At 42.1% G+C, this 18026-nt stretch overlaps 1 protein-coding gene across 1 annotated transcript in view; it reads right to left on the reverse strand.

The window, feature by feature from the left end:
- ryr1b (ryanodine receptor 1b (skeletal)) overlaps positions 1–18026 on the reverse strand; it is a 63633-nt gene that overhangs the window by 15433 nt on the left and 30174 nt on the right. The window contains exons 43-85 of the mRNA XM_069668145.1: positions 17704–17798; positions 17462–17597; positions 17195–17378; positions 16916–17027; positions 16675–16795; positions 16419–16588; positions 16076–16296; positions 15877–15967; positions 15489–15629; positions 15219–15382; positions 14762–14840; positions 14568–14657; positions 14258–14398; positions 13915–13992; positions 13756–13831; positions 13535–13658; positions 13323–13438; positions 13168–13235; positions 12853–12974; positions 12528–12577; positions 11180–11240; positions 10942–11068; positions 10749–10857; positions 10551–10632; positions 10116–10246; positions 9680–10000; positions 9311–9551; positions 9108–9195; positions 8915–9007; positions 8492–8506; positions 6723–6893; positions 6410–6469; positions 6180–6314; positions 5953–6065; positions 5760–5856; positions 5567–5673; positions 5424–5475; positions 5186–5266; positions 1981–2080; positions 1539–1618; positions 1312–1388; positions 552–625; positions 81–98 (exon numbers count right to left, since the gene is read on the reverse strand). Coding sequence (XP_069524246.1) covers positions 81–98; positions 552–625; positions 1312–1388; positions 1539–1618; positions 1981–2080; positions 5186–5266; positions 5424–5475; positions 5567–5673; positions 5760–5856; positions 5953–6065; positions 6180–6314; positions 6410–6469; positions 6723–6893; positions 8492–8506; positions 8915–9007; positions 9108–9195; positions 9311–9551; positions 9680–10000; positions 10116–10246; positions 10551–10632; positions 10749–10857; positions 10942–11068; positions 11180–11240; positions 12528–12577; positions 12853–12974; positions 13168–13235; positions 13323–13438; positions 13535–13658; positions 13756–13831; positions 13915–13992; positions 14258–14398; positions 14568–14657; positions 14762–14840; positions 15219–15382; positions 15489–15629; positions 15877–15967; positions 16076–16296; positions 16419–16588; positions 16675–16795; positions 16916–17027; positions 17195–17378; positions 17462–17597; positions 17704–17798 — 4812 coding nt within the window. The remainder of the gene's footprint in view (positions 1–80; positions 99–551; positions 626–1311; positions 1389–1538; positions 1619–1980; positions 2081–5185; positions 5267–5423; positions 5476–5566; positions 5674–5759; positions 5857–5952; positions 6066–6179; positions 6315–6409; positions 6470–6722; positions 6894–8491; positions 8507–8914; positions 9008–9107; positions 9196–9310; positions 9552–9679; positions 10001–10115; positions 10247–10550; positions 10633–10748; positions 10858–10941; positions 11069–11179; positions 11241–12527; positions 12578–12852; positions 12975–13167; positions 13236–13322; positions 13439–13534; positions 13659–13755; positions 13832–13914; positions 13993–14257; positions 14399–14567; positions 14658–14761; positions 14841–15218; positions 15383–15488; positions 15630–15876; positions 15968–16075; positions 16297–16418; positions 16589–16674; positions 16796–16915; positions 17028–17194; positions 17379–17461; positions 17598–17703; positions 17799–18026) is intronic.

Genomic DNA, 18026 nt, shown 5'->3' on the forward strand with positions numbered 1-18026 from the left:
AAGACTAGTCAGGTAATTAGCTTTCAGAGACAGAGAGGACAGAGAAGAAGGAAAATATATGAAATCAAAGTTTCATTTACCACGTTCTAGCTTCTTATCTGAGAACCGTGAGAGCAGCAAATTGACGGGTGGGAAGAACATGAGCATGAGGGGTAAAGGGTTGAAACGGGCAAAGTGAACGAGATGTGGGGGAGAGAAAGACAAAGAGACACGCAGTGAGTCCAGAAATCTCATGGCTGTCAGTGGATGATAAACAGATCATCACCATACATCAACAGTCAAAATGCTGTGACTAATTCAAGAGTGTCATGGCTCACATTCACATGAAAACATACCTGCAACCCTGCATCCACAAACAGGCAAATTCAGACTCACACAAATGCATACAAGAATACACTACACACTGGGACTGGAAAAATGTCAGATTATAACACAAACCAATGCAAAATAAAGGAGAACAAAGATTTAGCAGTGTGTGTTTAAATGTAGCAGTGTGTAAGACAGTGTGACCAGATACATGAGATACACAGGTCGCTGTAGACGATACTTACTAGTGCCCTCTTCTGAAACCATCCCAAGGCCCTCAGCCTTGTTCTGTCTCTCAAAAGCATTCAGGTCCAAAACGCTGTCAACATCAAAGACTCGGGTTAGAGTCAGTTTAACAAAATGCAGTCCAACAAACTTTGCTCCTCTCTCAAAACAAACAACTCACAACCTCAGTCCTATCGTGCTGTTATGGGGAGCTAATGCCATTATGGTAGGAACAAAAATGCAATTTGGCTCTGTGCCTTTGGAGGACGCTATCCGCTTCTCCAATGGGCCCTGGAAAACCTCCGCCAGACTATGTAAAACGCGTCATCTGGCGGAGGCCAGGGAGCTCGCTAAACTACACGTCCTCAATCCAGTACACCCGCCTCCGATGTCATGTCTCGTTCAAAATCGTCAGGTTTGAAAAGTAGACTGCAGACCTGAAGTTTTTTTAGACGATCGACCGGTATATTCTTGTTGTATTTCAGATTCTGTACCGCTCTGAGCCGTTGCCTGCAGCGAAGCGGTAGTATTTTACCGCAGCGTCTCTCGCTGGGCCGTTCCTTTCAGAGGGAGGGGCGCAATGCATGCTGGGTGTTGTAGGAATGTAAAATGGGTGAAACCACAAGCTGATTGTACAACTTTCTCCACAGCTAAGGTGCCAATTTAAAATATTACTGCTTCTATCGATTACAGAGAACACCAGCTTTGACTGACAGTGGCTTTTTTCCAGGGGTGAATTGAATAAAATAAAGAATGTAACAAAATGACTTCATCACAGACCTGCAGGTCTGCATCAGAGCCTGAACGCTAAGGAAGAATCCCACATCCTTTTTGTCCTTCAGATAGTCCAGCATTCTCTGCACACAGACAGGAAGACAGAAAAAAAACCATTGTCTTAAGAACAGAGATCTACTAAAAATGTTGTGTTGAGGGTGAATAGAATTTATATATATTGAATCAAATTAGATATATGTAAAACTGTTTTGCAGGTTACAGGTTTTTTTTACCTGCTGTACATCACTGTTGCCTCCATTGAGGATGGAGATTCCCAATTTGAGTGTGGAAGAAACCATGGCTCCTGGCTCGCCTGAAATAAGCAGAGATTTTTGACCCAACAATGTAATTAAAGTAGAGATGGATCCTCTGTGCCAACTGATAAAAAATGTAATTGTTATTGCTCTGTGCTGGCATATTTAAAAACCGATTGGTTCAAAATGTTATGTAATCTCTACCCTAGGATTCAGTTGACTTGGCTGGGGGAAATATATCCATTACACAGTTAAACAAAATTACATTTTTGCTGCAAATTAGCCCATATGGGTTATTAAAATTAGTACATCTTAGTAAAATAACGTATGCACATATACTATACTGTCAACACAAGTGATAGAAACATTTGTGAGTGTTTATGTGCAAATATGTGGGTCGTGGTGCTGGTATAGCAGCTACCTTTACAGGCACTGATCATCTGCAGCACCATCTCTGCAGCCCCACGGTTGTGCAGACGGGACTGCTGGTACAGAAGCCTCTGTTTCTCCATCTCCTTTTCCTGTGGAGCAGAGCATGAGGGACACAGCTGTAACCCTGCCAACTGGGACTGCACTGCCCCCCGCACTCACTCGCACACAAACACATCCTCCTCCTCTGTGCTAATTAAGAGCATCAATTGTGTGGTTAAACCATAGCTTAGTACAAAGAATAGTAACAAAGAACCAGAGAGCTCAGTTAGCATTAGATTAAATGTTTTAAGTTGTATGTTTTATAACCTCTGTATCCCACCACATTCTCTTGGGCAGAGGTCCTGAGTAAACACAAACACGGGTTTCGTGAAGAACAAGCTGCAACTTCGAAAACCTCATGTCTCGTATTTCTACTTAAAATTTCAACCAAAGTGAAAAACGAAGACTGAACAGCTAACAAGTTTACATTGTTGTCCTTGCTTTATCTGGTCCTTCTTTTAAGCTAGGAGAAAGTGTACTAATTTTCAATCATTTGACGGACTGTGGCCACGACACAATTTAAAAATCACAGAGGAAGAAACACAGGAACAGACACACACACACAAACACACACACAAACACACACATGTTCTCTTCCTTTGGAACACGACGTGTGTTAGTGAAGGTGACATTTATTCCAGCTCTTGACATCATCCAGAGGCAGCAAACATTCAGTGCCAGCAAACACGCATTTCACACATTCTTACGAAAAAACAGTTGTTGCCTCAGTAATACACAGCATGCATATCACCCTTCTAACAGTAAACCTATCTTAAAGCCCTACAGTAATGCTTCCCACGGGAACATCTTGTTGTTATTTAATGTTTTATCTTATTTGGTTTACTGTTTCTCTAAACATAAATAATAGGGAGACCCTTCCTGCAATCATTTCTAAAAACTGTACTGTACAATGTCTGTGAAGGTTCTCAGTCATCCAGGTAATTCAAAGCTTGATCCAAAAGGCAACTGGACTTGGTTGAAGTTCTTGAAGGCGTTTCACCTCTCATCCAAAAGGCTTCTTCAGCTCTGAACTGGCTGGTGTACGGAGCTAGAAATATAAGCCTCTGTAGGTCATTAGTATGTTAATAGATGTGTAATCAAGGGAGAGTTGTTGACCTGGGCTGTTGACCTAATAGCAACGAAAGTCGTTAGCACCCTCTGGTGTTGATGGGTTGTTGGGCTCACATGATCTGAGTGTGATTTCAACAACTGAAGAAGCCTTTCGGGTGAGAGGTCAGAGGTGAAACGTCTTCAAGAACTTCAACCAAGTCCAGTTGCCTTTTGGATGAAGCTTTAAATGTACTGTACAACGTTACACTTTACAAAGAATACATTTATTATACTTTCTTGTTGCTGCTAGATAATAGATCTTTCTTCATCTCCCTTATATTTCACAGCTACATGCCTCTTCTACTTCACAGCTAAGCCTAATGCACTGTTTGTCCTTTGTTTCACACGGTCCAGTGCAGCTGCAATGAGCAATCATCCTGTTGACAAAAGAAGTTAGCTTTGACCCACCCACTGCACACCATGCATAAAGCCCCACCCAGAGCTCCAAGAACTGACTACCTCTCCCTCCGCCCCCCTCCCTCGTAAGCCTAACCGTGTTTTTAAAAAGTGATGGAGCAGCTTTTCTCTGGTTACAGAGGTTCTGACCTGATTGTGTTCAAATGGTGTGTCTTTTGCGATGTGTTAAAAAAGATTGTATGTGATTGTGAGTGTCAGTTTGTCTGGATGTGTGTCTGTGAGTACTGCAGTGTTTGCGTGCATGAGTGTGCTTAGGTTGGGACAATGTATGTACAGATGACTGTGCAGGCTTTTACTGTAGTCCTTGGTGAGCACAGAGAGGGACTCTTGTTATCGAGGTCCAAGTCAAAGTAAAGACAAACAAAGTCAGTTACTGGTCAGTTGTTAGATTTCAAACTACAGTTAGGTGAGTCCAAATGCCCATAGAGCAGGTGAGTACAGGAGGATGTGAGTCAGGAAACGGTGGTCTGGGAGAGACGGAGCACGGACACACGAGATCAGCACACGAGAGCTGGTTCTACTGTTAGGAAACCTGCTGTACGGTTATATCGGTTATTAGAGTTTCCAAAGATAGCTGCTGAGTTTAGACTTGGATGGCAACTTCACATTATCGGGTACCGAAAAGGAAAAGTGATGTTGTTCAGTTAATAAAAATAACCCTAAACGGGAGTCAGCATTAAACTTATTGAGGGGATTCTAAAAGTGCATGATGGTAATTACAGTGCATAAGGGTTTAACCTTCCAGGAAAGGTTTCCTATATAGCTACAACATCACAGTGTCCAAACCTGGCTTTTGAGGAAAAACAAAGATTGAAATATTTATCCAATTTTCCATCAAACTAAGGGGTTCATCTGGTGGATTTTTTTTTAGTGCCAATGAGCCTGTTTAACTGTTTGGACATGAACTATACCATCAAATTATGTAAAGGTTTTGTGTGGGCGGAGTAATGGCTAAGTGGCGCTGATAAAAATGGTCTATTTGGATATTTGAATCATACTAGAAATGTTTACAACAGTGAATTTAAGACAAACATTTTTTTAGGCCAAGATTAATATCAGAGGTTGATTTTTCATATTTCAAACATTTTTGTATTAATATATTTCTGCCATTTTTTAAATTACTTGCACATTATAAACGCAGTGGAAAAGAAACGGCACTTTCTTGTGATGAAACTGCCGCTACACTTAGAAGTATTAGGTGGATATGATAAACCATGCTGGAGCACAGTAATTCGCATTGGTCAATTTAGCCCTAAAATTCAGAGGAACATCAGGCTTGGAAATTTTAAAATCAAACAGTAGTTGTTATCGACCTGGGTTTCATTTAGTTGTCTTTAGCTGCACCGTGTCTCTGCACTCAAGTCATGCAATTTAGGAAGTAAAACAAATTGAGTCCGCAACATCGATCCAACTGGTGGGCAGAGTCCAGCAAAGGCATGCACAGGTCAGTCCACCATAGCAGGAAAGAGACAATTTGTGTGAGTGAACGAGAATAAAGACAGGAAGAGAAATAAGAGGGTGGGGTGGGGGGGGTGTGCCGAGTGTGATGTCATGGTGTGGTCACTCAGTGTGCCGGGAGTTGCTTCTCCGCTGACTCCCCTGTCTCCCATCCCCTGGTCCCCCCATACCATCTCTGTCTGCCGCACCTCAAAGGATGGCTCCTCCCCCTCCTGTTCTCCCCCTTCGTCCTCCTCACCAATGTGGCAGCTCTGAGGGGAGAAGACAGCAATTCAGGGAGTTAGAACACCAGCAATATAAAACCAGATTCCAAAACACACAAAAAAAGCACATAATATATATTTATTTATTTTCATGCCCACAGCAAACAACGTACATGTCAAAACATTGCGCTGCTCACTGACTTACCTTTGCCATAATATCAGCATACGACATATAGAGATGGTCAAGGTCAAGTTTACTGTAATGAGACAACACATCGCAGGTGTAAATGAGTGTCTTTAAGGAACAGGTCACAAAGATCAGACGCAGAGGAAGCGAGATGCTCTTACAGCTTTTCTGTGAGAGCTGTACGGCTGAAATGAAGAATCAGCTGATGAAGGGGGTCAGGCTTCGTCTCTGTCTCCTCCTCCTCTTCCTCCTCTTCCTCCATGGCTTTCTAATTTAATTGATGGAGATAAAGTGTATCACAATAAGCCACTGATGCTTACTGTGTGTTTAAGAATTAAGGGGAGGATGACTTACTGATAAGTCGTCAATCATCTTGTCTTCAAATGAGTAACCCTCGGTCTCCAACCAGTTGCGCTTGTAGGCGTCTAGGAACATGTTGGTTGCCCTGTGCCTGTAAGGAGAGGTCATTGAGACTTCATTGTAATGACTCTTTCAAAGCTTTTTTGATTATATAACAGATCATGTTTTAATTTATTATGATCATTACGTGGGGATGTTGTACAGGGGCGTCATCCTGAAACAGGCTACCACAGCCCTGCGACGCTGTTTGGAGAGCAGCTTGTGCCACACCATTTTCTTTGACTTGAAAGGGTGCTCAGTCTGAAGGGAGAAAAATCATCTACTAAATAAATCCTATTCCAAATGCTGTAACATTAATACCTTGTATACAGTCATGTGTGTTTGCTTGTAGAGCATTAGCTTGTTCTAACTCACCACTTCAATGTGGTAAAGGACAGCAGACACCTCCTGTACCCTTTTCACCACCTTCTCAGGGTCCTCAGCATCTTCTGCCTTACCGGACATCTCTTTATAAAGAGACATCTGCCAGCGCATAGCTGGGTCCTCCACCTAACCAAGGGTTAAAGATGTGTTATGAATATAACTATATTTACAAGGGAATTTGTGTATTTGCTCATGTGAGTTGAAATAAAAGGTTTACTCACCTTGCCTTGCAGATGCAGATTGTTGGTCAAGAACTCCCTCACCTCTTCATCTGTGTCTTTCTACAAGTAAGGACACCGTGATTCAGAGGACATTGATATTTAATCATGTCAATCAAGAGTATTCTACAGAGATAGGTTTATACTTTATGATTCAAAAATATTAATAAGTGAAACACTACTGCTAATCACCCGGTTATATTATATAAATTCAAAGCATTTGAATAACAAAATTATCTAGAAATGGAAAATATGCCGGTTGTTCCATGAGGGCACGACAACAGTCAGCAAGTTGGCATCAGACACATGAAAGTACCAGTGAGTATCTGATCTTGGCAAGATTGATGAGCTCCTGGTCTGCAGGAGAGCACATATTGAGGCCGATGGGAAGCAGCTTCTTTAATGCTGCTACAATAAGGGAGGTCTGCACAGAGTAACGATCTCCCCGCCGCTTCTTCTTGGTACGCTCCTGCTCCGAGCCTCCGGACTAAAGAGAGGAAGGAAAGTTCAAATCAGTCCATCATTCTTTGATTTCAAAGCCCCGATGCCTCACACATCAAAAATGTTGCTTTCAGACAATATTTTTGTGACATCAGAGGCTGTTTAACAAAAAAACTACTGGATTAAAACTATTTGTACCAAACAGGAAATTGATGAAGTGGCCAGAACCAACTGCTAACTAACATTTTACACAATATCACAACATGCTGATAATGTGAACTGTGTTAAAGTACTTTTTTCATCAGCTGAAATCAGACAGACCAAGAAATACATGTTCTTGTAAACATTGACTTCTGGTGCTTCACTGCTGCATCAGCTACAGTGGTTTCACACAATGCAGCCTCACTGTTAGTAGTGCAGTGGCCAGACAGGGCACATCCTGTGCACACAGAACAGCACAAGTTTATTGGCTCAGCTCCATCGCCCTGGAGCTCTTCTCACACACTCCTGTCCTAAAGGCTGCCAATGCTCATTACTGATTGTTATCTGAACCTCACAGCACCCTCTCTGCCCATGGTGTGCATAGCCTGTGTACATGTGGAAAACTGCTCATTGGGCAGAGAGAGAGGCGTTGTGACAGTCAGGTAACAGAAGCTCACGACAGCAATGCCCATCTGATAGCCAAAGAGAGGAGGTTTTCTTATTTATCTTACAGCAACCATGAAAAAAAACATCAAACGGTGATTCAATGACTTAACAATTTAATGATGTCAATGAATTAGACATGGAGGAGCGAGTCCAGTTAGTAAAAATGACAAAAGCTATCTGGTGATGTCCAGCTAGCTTCAGTCTCCCCCGATAGACCCAGCTAGCTACATATGCTACTGATGAACCCAAAAAATGTGACAGCAAAGCATGGCTTTATGTTGTAACCAGGTAGTGAACACAGAGCCAATGATAATAGATAAAAGAGAAGAGTCCAGCGCAGGAATCTTTACCACAAAAGCTGAAAGAAATCCAAGCGTCAATATCAACATTTCTACATCACAGATGGCACAGTAGCATGGGCTCCACAACCGAATCCAACATGGACGATCTAAAGGCAAACTCTTTATTAATCAGAGAAAACTAGGGTGATGGGGCACGGTTGCAGGAGTGCAAACTCCAAATTAGATACACAACTGCTCAACCGAGCACCATGAAACCTGTAAGGCTACTATGATCTACAGCCAAGAGCTTTCATCAAGCCGCTCCAGACCCCTACTCACACAAACACACATAACAACAAAGACACACATTGCTAACACACGCTCACTCACAATATTGTAATATCAATATTACTCACATACAATAATAAATATTCTTAATATAAGCACCTTAAACTGAATCTACATTGCAGTATCATTTCACCCACACATAAGCATAATTGTGACATTGCGAGCACTAAATGTCTATTGTAGTGTCGTGCTCTCCTTCCTGATGTAACTACGTGTTAATGATGGTGTTTTTGTAAAACTATTTGTGTAAATATTTGGGTCTGTGTATAAAAAGTGTGGTAATCCATGGGAGAGCTTGATGAAATGCCTTCCCAAACTCAGGGTGCCATGCGATCAGCACAGCGCTCGTGCACAAACACAGTCTAACCTCTCCATCTCCGGCCTAGTGACCCAGCGTCCAACCCCGACACAGGATATAAGGAGAAAACAAAGTTAGGGACACTCCTACGACTGCCTCATCAACATGTAATGCCACTTACATTGTGGATTTTATAAGTAATGTCATAACCTAAAACTCTAACACTTGTAGTAAATGATTATTTACAAAATAATCATTTACCTCACATTCTTATCCATAGCAACTTTAAGGACAGAAAGGAAATAACAGCTCTGAAGGTTTCCTTTGAAATCTTTTCCTACTTGGAATGGGTGGTGTTAGTGAAAGATTAATTATTAGAGTTTAGTTTCTCAATGAGTTACAGCTAGAGATATGAATAGATGTGGGTAAACCATTTAATTAACTAACAAGATAAGTGTTACTTTGCATTTTTGTCTGCTTGTCCACTCTCACCTTGCTCATCTTGCTCTTACTGTCTGCAGTCAGGAAGGACATGTTGTTGATCTCATTCATCACCACAAAATTCTGCTCCTCCCTCTTGAAGTTCTGTGAACAGAACAAGAAAATGTTTATTGGCAAAGAATAAAATAGGAAAAAAAAGAAGAAAAAACTACATCAAAATAGACCAAAGAAATTGCAAACTCACATGGGATTTGGACCAGAAAATGAAGACCTCTCCCACCATTCTGAAAAGTTCCTCTGCATCTGGGTCTGGACAGGTCAACCACCTTGCCCTATAGACAGCAATGGATTAACTCAAGTAGTGAAACAAAGTCTGTAGCCAAGAGTTAGGGAAGGGCAACATTTATTGCTGATGATATTTATTATGTCATCAGTCGGGTTAGCTACCTATTATTGTCCACGTAGCGAATGAGCAAGGGGTAGAGAGCATACAGGTCTCGACACAGCACGGCAAACTCATCTCGGATGGTCCCGTTTTCACTGTCGACCTCTGTCTTGCCCTCCATGCGCAGCTGATCCTCCTCAGCGACCACCTTCCCGGAGCGCTTCTTCAGCTTCTCCATGGTGGGGATGAAGTGTGATTTAAGCATCTCTGGTTTAGCCCTGCTGACAATGGGCTGGGCGAACACTGGACAAGGGTAGACAGGATTCAGTCGTCAGTAATAGTGTTCTCCAAATATGAGATGTACGACTTGTGTGATTAAAAAACAACACACAGGATTATGGACTTTGGTGGCCAGAAGATATCTCACTGACCTGCCAATCTCTTCATCCAGGAGGCCTCATCGATACCCAAGTTGTTAACCACAATCTTCATGATGCTACCAAGCAGATGGTTAAGCTGCTCGGAGGTGACAGAGGTGCAGAGCTGACCCTCTTGCTCGGGGAAATTCTCCAGGCCCCTCTCCCACCAGCGTGGGAGATAGTTACACAACATGGGCAAGGTGATCTCAATCACATGGGGCATTTCTGTGTAGCGAGCCCCAGACTCAGCCAGGTCATGGATCTCCTTCATCAGGATCTCCAGCTCTGGGATGTCAGGGCACAGCTCCTCTACTTGGTTGGGAAGACCCAAAACTGAGGAGGGAGAAAGTACACAGACGAAATAAAAGGAAGAAAACAAGCACTTAATAACACATTTTAATCATTTCCTATAAATATATATAAAATTCTACACAATTCTAAAACCTACTGGATCTCTCTCTGGGAGTCTTGGTCGTGTAGACAGAAAACGTGTTGAACTCATTCAGCTCTGGCTCAAGGAAGGCCACTGGCATCGCAGCTGCCAAGTGAGCCAAACACTCGCCAAGAGCTGGTCGCTGCCTGCACGCGAGAAAATACCACAAAATCCTCATTAAATGTCTCGATAAAACACAGTAAAATCAATGCACCATCTGTGTTTAAAAGCATACATTCACTTTTTTTGATAAAGGCTCTTCAAGGAACTTTGAATCAAGGGTCGATGGAAAGAGGATGTGTATGTTGTACAAACTATCGATTCTGGGCATCTAAACTTAAAAAAATTGACTAAATAATTATGATTTTTTGTGATTGATTATTATTGATAATTATTTGTGAAGGACAGTTGTTTTTAGTGTTTCATTGATCCACCAATGTCTCTACTTACTGCTCTGCATGTGGAGTCTTCACTGTGCCCAAAGAGTAGATACTGCACATCAAACGATAGCAGGATATCTGCAAGTCATCCACTGAGGATGTAAAGAAAAGGGGCAGTGCATTAGTTCAGAGTAAGTCCTTTCCGACACTGAGCCAAGAAAGACAAATGATGGATGTTATTATTAACATCGAGGAGCACTTTACTCACTCATGACATCATCTCCAAACTGGTGCTGGGCGATGTGGTCAAACAGTGACGTAAGGACGGGCAGCAGAGCAGTGGTGGTGTAGTTGATGTTCTGGGACACACCCTTCACCTACAGTAGCACACACAAAAATACCATGAGTTCACAAGAACAATTAAGACTGTAAGAACTACACAGTGTGGTGCTTTCTCTGACCTGGTTTCGACTGGAGACTTTGCCAAGTTTCAGATTCTCAACCATCTTCTCGATGTCATCTGCAGCACTCTCAAAGAACTGACGCAGGCCAGCCTTGACAATCTCAGGGCCTGATTTCATAACAGTCCTTGAAATGGATGAAACAACAGTGAGACAATAAATTATGTAAATAATGTCACATAGATTGATTCTTTTTTCTTTCTGCCTGGACAATGTGACATGAATGGATTGTGAGTACCTGGCATCCAGGGATCGTGAGAGGATGTGCAGACAGTTAACCACGGCACCTGCATCTGTTCCTGAAAGAAAATAACAACGATGTGCCGTCAGAGTTTGCACTAGCGAGCTCAATGTACTTTAAATAAGAGATTCATTCAAATTAGAGGAGTTAATCTTAAAATCTCTTCATTAAACACAGAAAACCGGGCACACGGTTATGGTAGAGCATGTTATGAAACATTGACCAAACTCAAAATAACATTAACACCAGTCATTTTTTTCTCAACACAGATAATAATGGAGCAGTTGAATCATATAGCTTTATGATGCTATAACTCAGAGTACATTTCAAGCAGTAGATCAGTTACAGTGTGCACTTCAACTATCGTGTACCTTCTGGGGGCCAAGCTAAAGGGCACAGGCTCAGTATGAAGTGTTTGCTAGTGTCTGGTGACACCCAGTTACATAAGACTTACTGACTGTTAAAGTCATAAGTCTGTGAAGGGGAAGGAGAATCAGGAAAAAGCATATTCTGCCTCATATAAGTAGAACAATGTCGTCTGTAGACACCATCACATCCATGCTCACATCACCCTCAGTTATGAGTACTAATCGGAATCTAGGCCTTAAAAGCAAAAGAGGCAACTTTTAAAACACCTGGGGTCAGATGTATAAACAACTTGTCTGCTCATAAAACATGCATATCGCATTCCCACACATAAAGAGGTATTTACAAAAGAGAGAAGCACTCATTCTTTATATCAGGCTTACGCAATCTCCAGAAGTAGCTGTGATGTGATAATGTGGACATGAATGCCAGTTTTAGTGACTGTTTACACAACGTTAACATAACGGTAAAATGTTAAATCAAAGGCACTATTTAAATCAATTTTCTAATGAGTAGTGGAGGGGCACAAGTATAAACACGTAAAGGTGTTTCTTCATCCATTTGTGGCAAAAGATTGACTGTGCAAATGGTAAAAGTTCAGCAAATTCCACATTGATTGATTTTTATGAAACAGATTTACATTATTTGTATAACAAAAGAAAATAATGTATGTCTATATGTTTGTCTTTGCATACAAAGAGTTTTAGTACAGAGTTTAAACATCTGGCCCCAAGTTGTAGAGCACATCAAAGCCAAGCAGAAGCTATGCTAAAGAGAGAGAAGCATTAGATGAGAAGATCCAGGGAGGAGGGAGGATGGACTACATGTGGATCTGTGACACCGTGTTGATGAGATCAGTAAGGGAATGATCAGGTAGGAGGAAAAGGAAGTGAGAACTTGAGGAATTAAAATAAAGGAACACAGATACAAATGAAGAGGGATGGTGAAAGGGCGTAACGCCACCATGCAGATTCCTTACCAAAAAGGGAAACTCTGTGCCTCACCAAAGCAGCCAACTTACAGAAGATACTGAGGTAGGAGGAGAAAAGAGGAAACGGAGGGAGAGGACGGTAAGGGCAAACAGGGCAGGAAAGATGTTTGAGGTGGCACAGAAAGCAAGAGGGAGGTCAAGGGGAAAAAGGATTTTGCACAATAGGAGACAGATGAGGAGAAATGGACCAGGGAGAGGACAGACACTGTTACCCCAAAGTACTGGACTCAATGAGAGTAAGAGTTAAAGTCACGTAATTCAGAGAAGAAACCAGTCTTTAAAACTACATTCATCATGCTTATACTTAACATACCTGGCAATCATCTCCTTCTCCTTATTGGAGGAATGCCCTCCACTACCCAAGACTTTAGCAGGAGTGGAGAGGAAGTAGAGGCAGTGGTTCTTGAAGTACTGGTTTACCAGTGGCAAGAGGATCTATAAAATGACAGATGAAGCTTTAATAGAGGATCCATCCTAAAACCATAATAATTAGCAAGAATGTTATTTGTTGGAGCATATTTCTCTGCCTATGAGCTTTTAAGGCACCATTCTGCTACTACTCATGACCTCTGCCTTGCTGTGGGGCAGATAAGCAAGCAAGAACTCAGAAAAGCATCAAACTGCTCACCTTGGCAAAGAATTTGATCTCTTGTTCATGTGGGGACTTCTCCACTCGACCACTGCTGACCACAGCCTCTGTGAAAAAAAGGAAATACGTTAGCTCTCAGTAAACAGCACACAGTCAAGTGCCCATCAAGACCATTGTCTCTCAAACCACAGTACCAAGATGAGCAATGAACTCCTGCGCAATGTCCATCCATTTAAGGAGCTTCTGGAGGAAACCATATGCAAAACGCTTCTCAATGGAGGAAATGTCCTGCTCCATGTCCTTCAGGCCCCTGAGGATGGAGCGAAGAGTGAAAGAAAAGAAAAAAGAAACATTTAAAAGAGCTATCAAAGAAAACACACCTAAAGGGTAAGAAAAGCCTACTCACCTTGTCACAGCATATCCATTGAGCTGGAGGAACTTCAGCAGGTCCTGGGCCTTCTCCCTGTCCCTGGCTTTCTCTTTAGCCGTCAGGGTGTCATAAGGCACGAGCAAAGGATGGGTTCCACCGCCTACCAGAAGAGAAGGAAGTCATTTTTGGATTTACCAGCAACCACCAGGAAACACAAAAAGCTCAGTTTATGATGTGTAAACAAATACCCCTCTTACCTTTAGACTGCAGCTCCAACTTCTTCTTCCTACCCCAGGTGTTGTGATAGTTCTCAGCCAGCTGCTCAGCCATAGACTGTAAGGAGGGGGTTTTAGAGTATCAGGCTTCATGTCCAAACTAAATGAGGTGCTGTGAAAGACTGACAGACAGATACATACCTGCAGCTCTCTGGAAAGGGCCATTCCTACGATGTCTATTGGCTGAGGGTTGTATCCATGGCTGGGATCATATGTGGCCTGAAGAAAAACACAATACAGACGAGTGGTTCTCTATGTGAGGTTACGGGATCTCTAGATGACTCCAAGTCATAAGTCTTTGAAGGGCAAATTAGTTTGATGTACCACATTATTCCTGTTGTAAATAATAATGATAGAAATATGGTTTGATGAACAAGGAAGGACCAGTAGGATCTCCATCATTGCCTTTGTGTAACATGTTAAAAACATCATTTTAAATAGGCCAACATAAGCAACACATACTTTTGACTTTTCTCTCTTGTACCTGAGCAGTTTGAGAGATCTTGCGAGTTGTTGCCTTCTTCTCAACCTCTCCCTCCCCATCCCTTGCTTTTTCTAAAGTCCACTCCCAGGCCAGCATGGCTTTGACGGACTCTTTGATGGGCCAACGATATATCTCCTTATCCTGAGAAACGGAGAGAAAAGAACTTTTACTAACTAGTGTCAGGAATATAGTTTTAACAGTACTACTTTTCCAGAAGACAAGAGAGGGCTAACAATGAGCTTAGCTGGAGTTCAGTACTTGTGTAGAGATGATCTGTATTCAGCGTAGACACACAGTTATGACTCATTACCTTTTCAGAGAACGTTTTGTACGGCCGGAGCATTGGGTGAGTCTTGGCGTTCTCGTCTAACACCTCTCCATAGGTCCAGTTGTTCTGAATCTGAAAATTGATTTAACCGTTGATATGATTATTACAAAGTAATTACAGTTTTAAATCGGAAACACAGCTATAATATCTGATGATTGACATGTTGATTAACTGACCTTTTCAAAGGCCCATTTGTCATGGGTGTGCTCTGCATACTTGTTGATAAAGCCATCCAGCCTCTCTGGGATAATTGTGCTGTGAATAAATTATATATTTAATACTGCAACAAGTTATGAATGCCATTCACTATAAACTAAACTTCACTTTGGTCCTATTAGCTTGTTGTAAACCTTTTAACTTGTATAAATAACAATGGTATCCTATGTAAGGGTTTAGGCCTTATATGTGGTCTATTTCGTCTTGACAGTTACTGTTACTTACTATATTTTTGTAATTGAAAATGAGATACTGATTTAGATCCTGGACAGAACTCAAAGGTTTCCATATTTTAAAATAATGGCTTTAAATAATTCACTCAGAAAGACCACCACTGTGTCACATCATCATCTTGTGCACATAATTTGCTTTTCGGCAGGCCACTGTGAACTACTTGTGTTGTATTTTTCTGCTCACTTTGTGGTCTCCACCGGTTTAGGATCAAAGTTTCCTTCAGCATCCACAGAGGCCTTCTTCTCAGTGTGAGAGGAGTAGGTGGCATCCACATAGTCAGGTGGAATGGCTCCTGCTATAGCACAGAGGCAGGGCATGGCGATCTTGAAGAGCTCTGCATCAAATTTCTAGAGAGCAGAGGACATACGAAAAGTCACGTTGAGAATGACATGAAACTTGTGGTGGACACATGCAGTGTTTTTACTGTACAGTTACACAAGATTATTCTCTCACCTTGTGTGCCAAAGATTCAAAGATTCCCCAAAAGAGTTTGCGAGAAAGATGCAGCTCCTCCTCTGAGGTCACCCCGAAATTAGCCCATCCATTAGGCAAGCAGTAGTACTTCCAGCAGCGCTCGTAGTGATTGGTCAACAGCTGGAAGAATTAAATCACAGATTTAGGACATTTTTAATATAGGTGTTAGCAAAAGCAGTGGTTACTGTCATGAAATATTGGTTTTTGTAATGCAAATATTTCTCCATAGTTTTCCAATCTGTGTTTGAACTGATTGCACTGAAACACAGATTTTGTGTATACGTTACTTTCTTTGTATTTCTTAAATTATATCCTATTTAATAAAATATCCTATTTTTCTAATATAAAGTCAATTAAAAAGGCAAACCTTGAGTGGCATCTTTGCATATTCGTTAAGGATCGGTACATCAAATACCAGCCGTCTAAGCAGATGCTGCAACATTGAAGGTCGAAGGTACCTGTGAATAACAACATGTTGCAAATTTACCATCTTGTGGTCAGAGGTTTAAAAAAAAGTATTTTAAACATTCAGATGTCTACATAAACAAATATGGATTAGTACTGACTTGCAGAGTGACATGAGGCACTCCTCAATAACGTCTCTCTGAGCCTTGGTGAGAGCTCGGCCGCGGGACAAACGATAGATGGTGTGGAGCATGGAGTCGATCATGATTGCCCGGTGGTCCGTTCCAGCAAACAAAGGGGCACACTTGGTGAGCAGTGGCAGAACAGCTGAACACAGGTAGCGGTTCAGTGCCAAGGCCATTTCAGTTGTACTGAATGCCACCTAAAATCAAAGAGAATGACAGAAAAACTATTTGTACTGAAATTCCCTTCTTTCAACTCCAGAACTCTACATGTTGATGTGACTTACTGTCCATCTTTCACATGTCTTCTTTTGCTACTCACCGTGTCTAGAGAGGCTGCTGCCCTCATGTCAGGAAGGAAGCCAACCTCCAGCACGTGAAGCAAGAAGTCCTGGTTGTCAATACCATACACTCTATCAAGGAACAGCACCATGGAGGCCTTGTGGTCTGGCACAAAACTGGCAGACATCTTAGGCTCTATGATCTGACTATCTGTAGTTTAGGGAGAAGATATCATATAAGTGACAATGACAATATTTTCCCAAATACTGTGTTCATGCATGATTCAAACTTAGTACCTTTGCCGTAGGAAGGAATCTGCACGGGCAAGCTGATGACTCCCACCAGGTCCTCTATGGGCACCAGAGACCTAAGGATGGCCCTGATCCTCAGAGCCTCACCCTTTCCTGCTTGGATCAGCTGTAGATATGAACATTTAAGACAAGCTGTATGAGACAATCAGCTGCTCATCAACTACATACCGAGTCTATGGCCTGTGGCTATAGAGAAATCGATGGCCTGAAAAACATTTCTACTCACATGCATCTCAGGGGCACAGCGACCCAGCAGGTCAATGAGGGCTGAGTAGAACGACATGATGGCATTTCCCAGATGTACACGGTTCTCCTCGTGCTGTTCCTCACCACCGAACCTGCCAATCAAGAAAAGCTTCAAAATAGGACAATACACAACTCCATTGTATTTATCTATATGCATATTTCTTTGAGTCAGTGCAGCTTGATTTAATTTTCTAGATACAAACTGAGGAGTGAATGTGTCTGTTTGCATTAGGATCATACCTACTGTGCCATCACTTACATAAAGCGTCTGTCTTTTTTCACAGTGGGTCCATCTCTCGCTGGATCTTCTGAGATCTTGATGGCCTCCTCCATGGCAGCCAGCAGACCGTTCCCGCCCTCTCCTCTCAGGGCCGGGCCGAAGCACTCGGGTCGACGGATGAGCAGACGCACCACAACATTGGCATTCTCTTCCACGCTCTCCCCTTTTGAGGTGCAGGTGCACAAATATAAGCAACAGCTACTCAAAAAAAAACTTAAAATGTAGTCATTATATGAGGGTGCAGACCATTAACAAAGACAGCAAAGCGGAGGAAGTCCAGGTATCTCTCTCCTCCACAGGGGTTCCAGCCGATGTCAGGGTAGCCCTTAGAAAGGAGCATTGGACACATCTGCAGCCCGCAGCCCGCCAGGTATGTCACCACCTAAATCACCATGCATGTGAGGGACACCCAGAGATATTATACGCTTTAAACACCCCGGTATGCTTTTATGTGTTTTTCTTTTATGTAATTTTTGATTTTCTCAAACCATTTCCAGTTCCTGCTCTTGTAGAGCCAAAGCCAGCTCGTTGTTGTCAATGCAAGAGGCAGCAGCCACATCCAGAGGTGTGGACCCACGCATACCTGTAGATGGAAAAAACATAGTGAGTCTACTATATATTTGTTTGTTCTTTGCACTATGTACAGTCTGGGGTCCCATACATTCAACTTTGTTTGAATTTTACTGTTAACAGGCCCTTTCAAAATGGGGACAGTTTACAACATCTTTAAATCTTAACTTGGTTTCACAAAGTCAAAATAAATAAAAAAAATAATCAACTTTAAAAACAAAAACGGAGTTCTAGGATAAGT

Source organism: Semicossyphus pulcher, unplaced genomic scaffold (genome assembly GCF_022749685.1).
Source record: "Semicossyphus pulcher isolate SPU_LCO1_2020_fin unplaced genomic scaffold, fSemPul1.0.p SCAF_19, whole genome shotgun sequence".
Classification (NCBI taxonomy): Eukaryota; Metazoa; Chordata; class Actinopteri; order Labriformes; family Labridae; genus Semicossyphus; species Semicossyphus pulcher.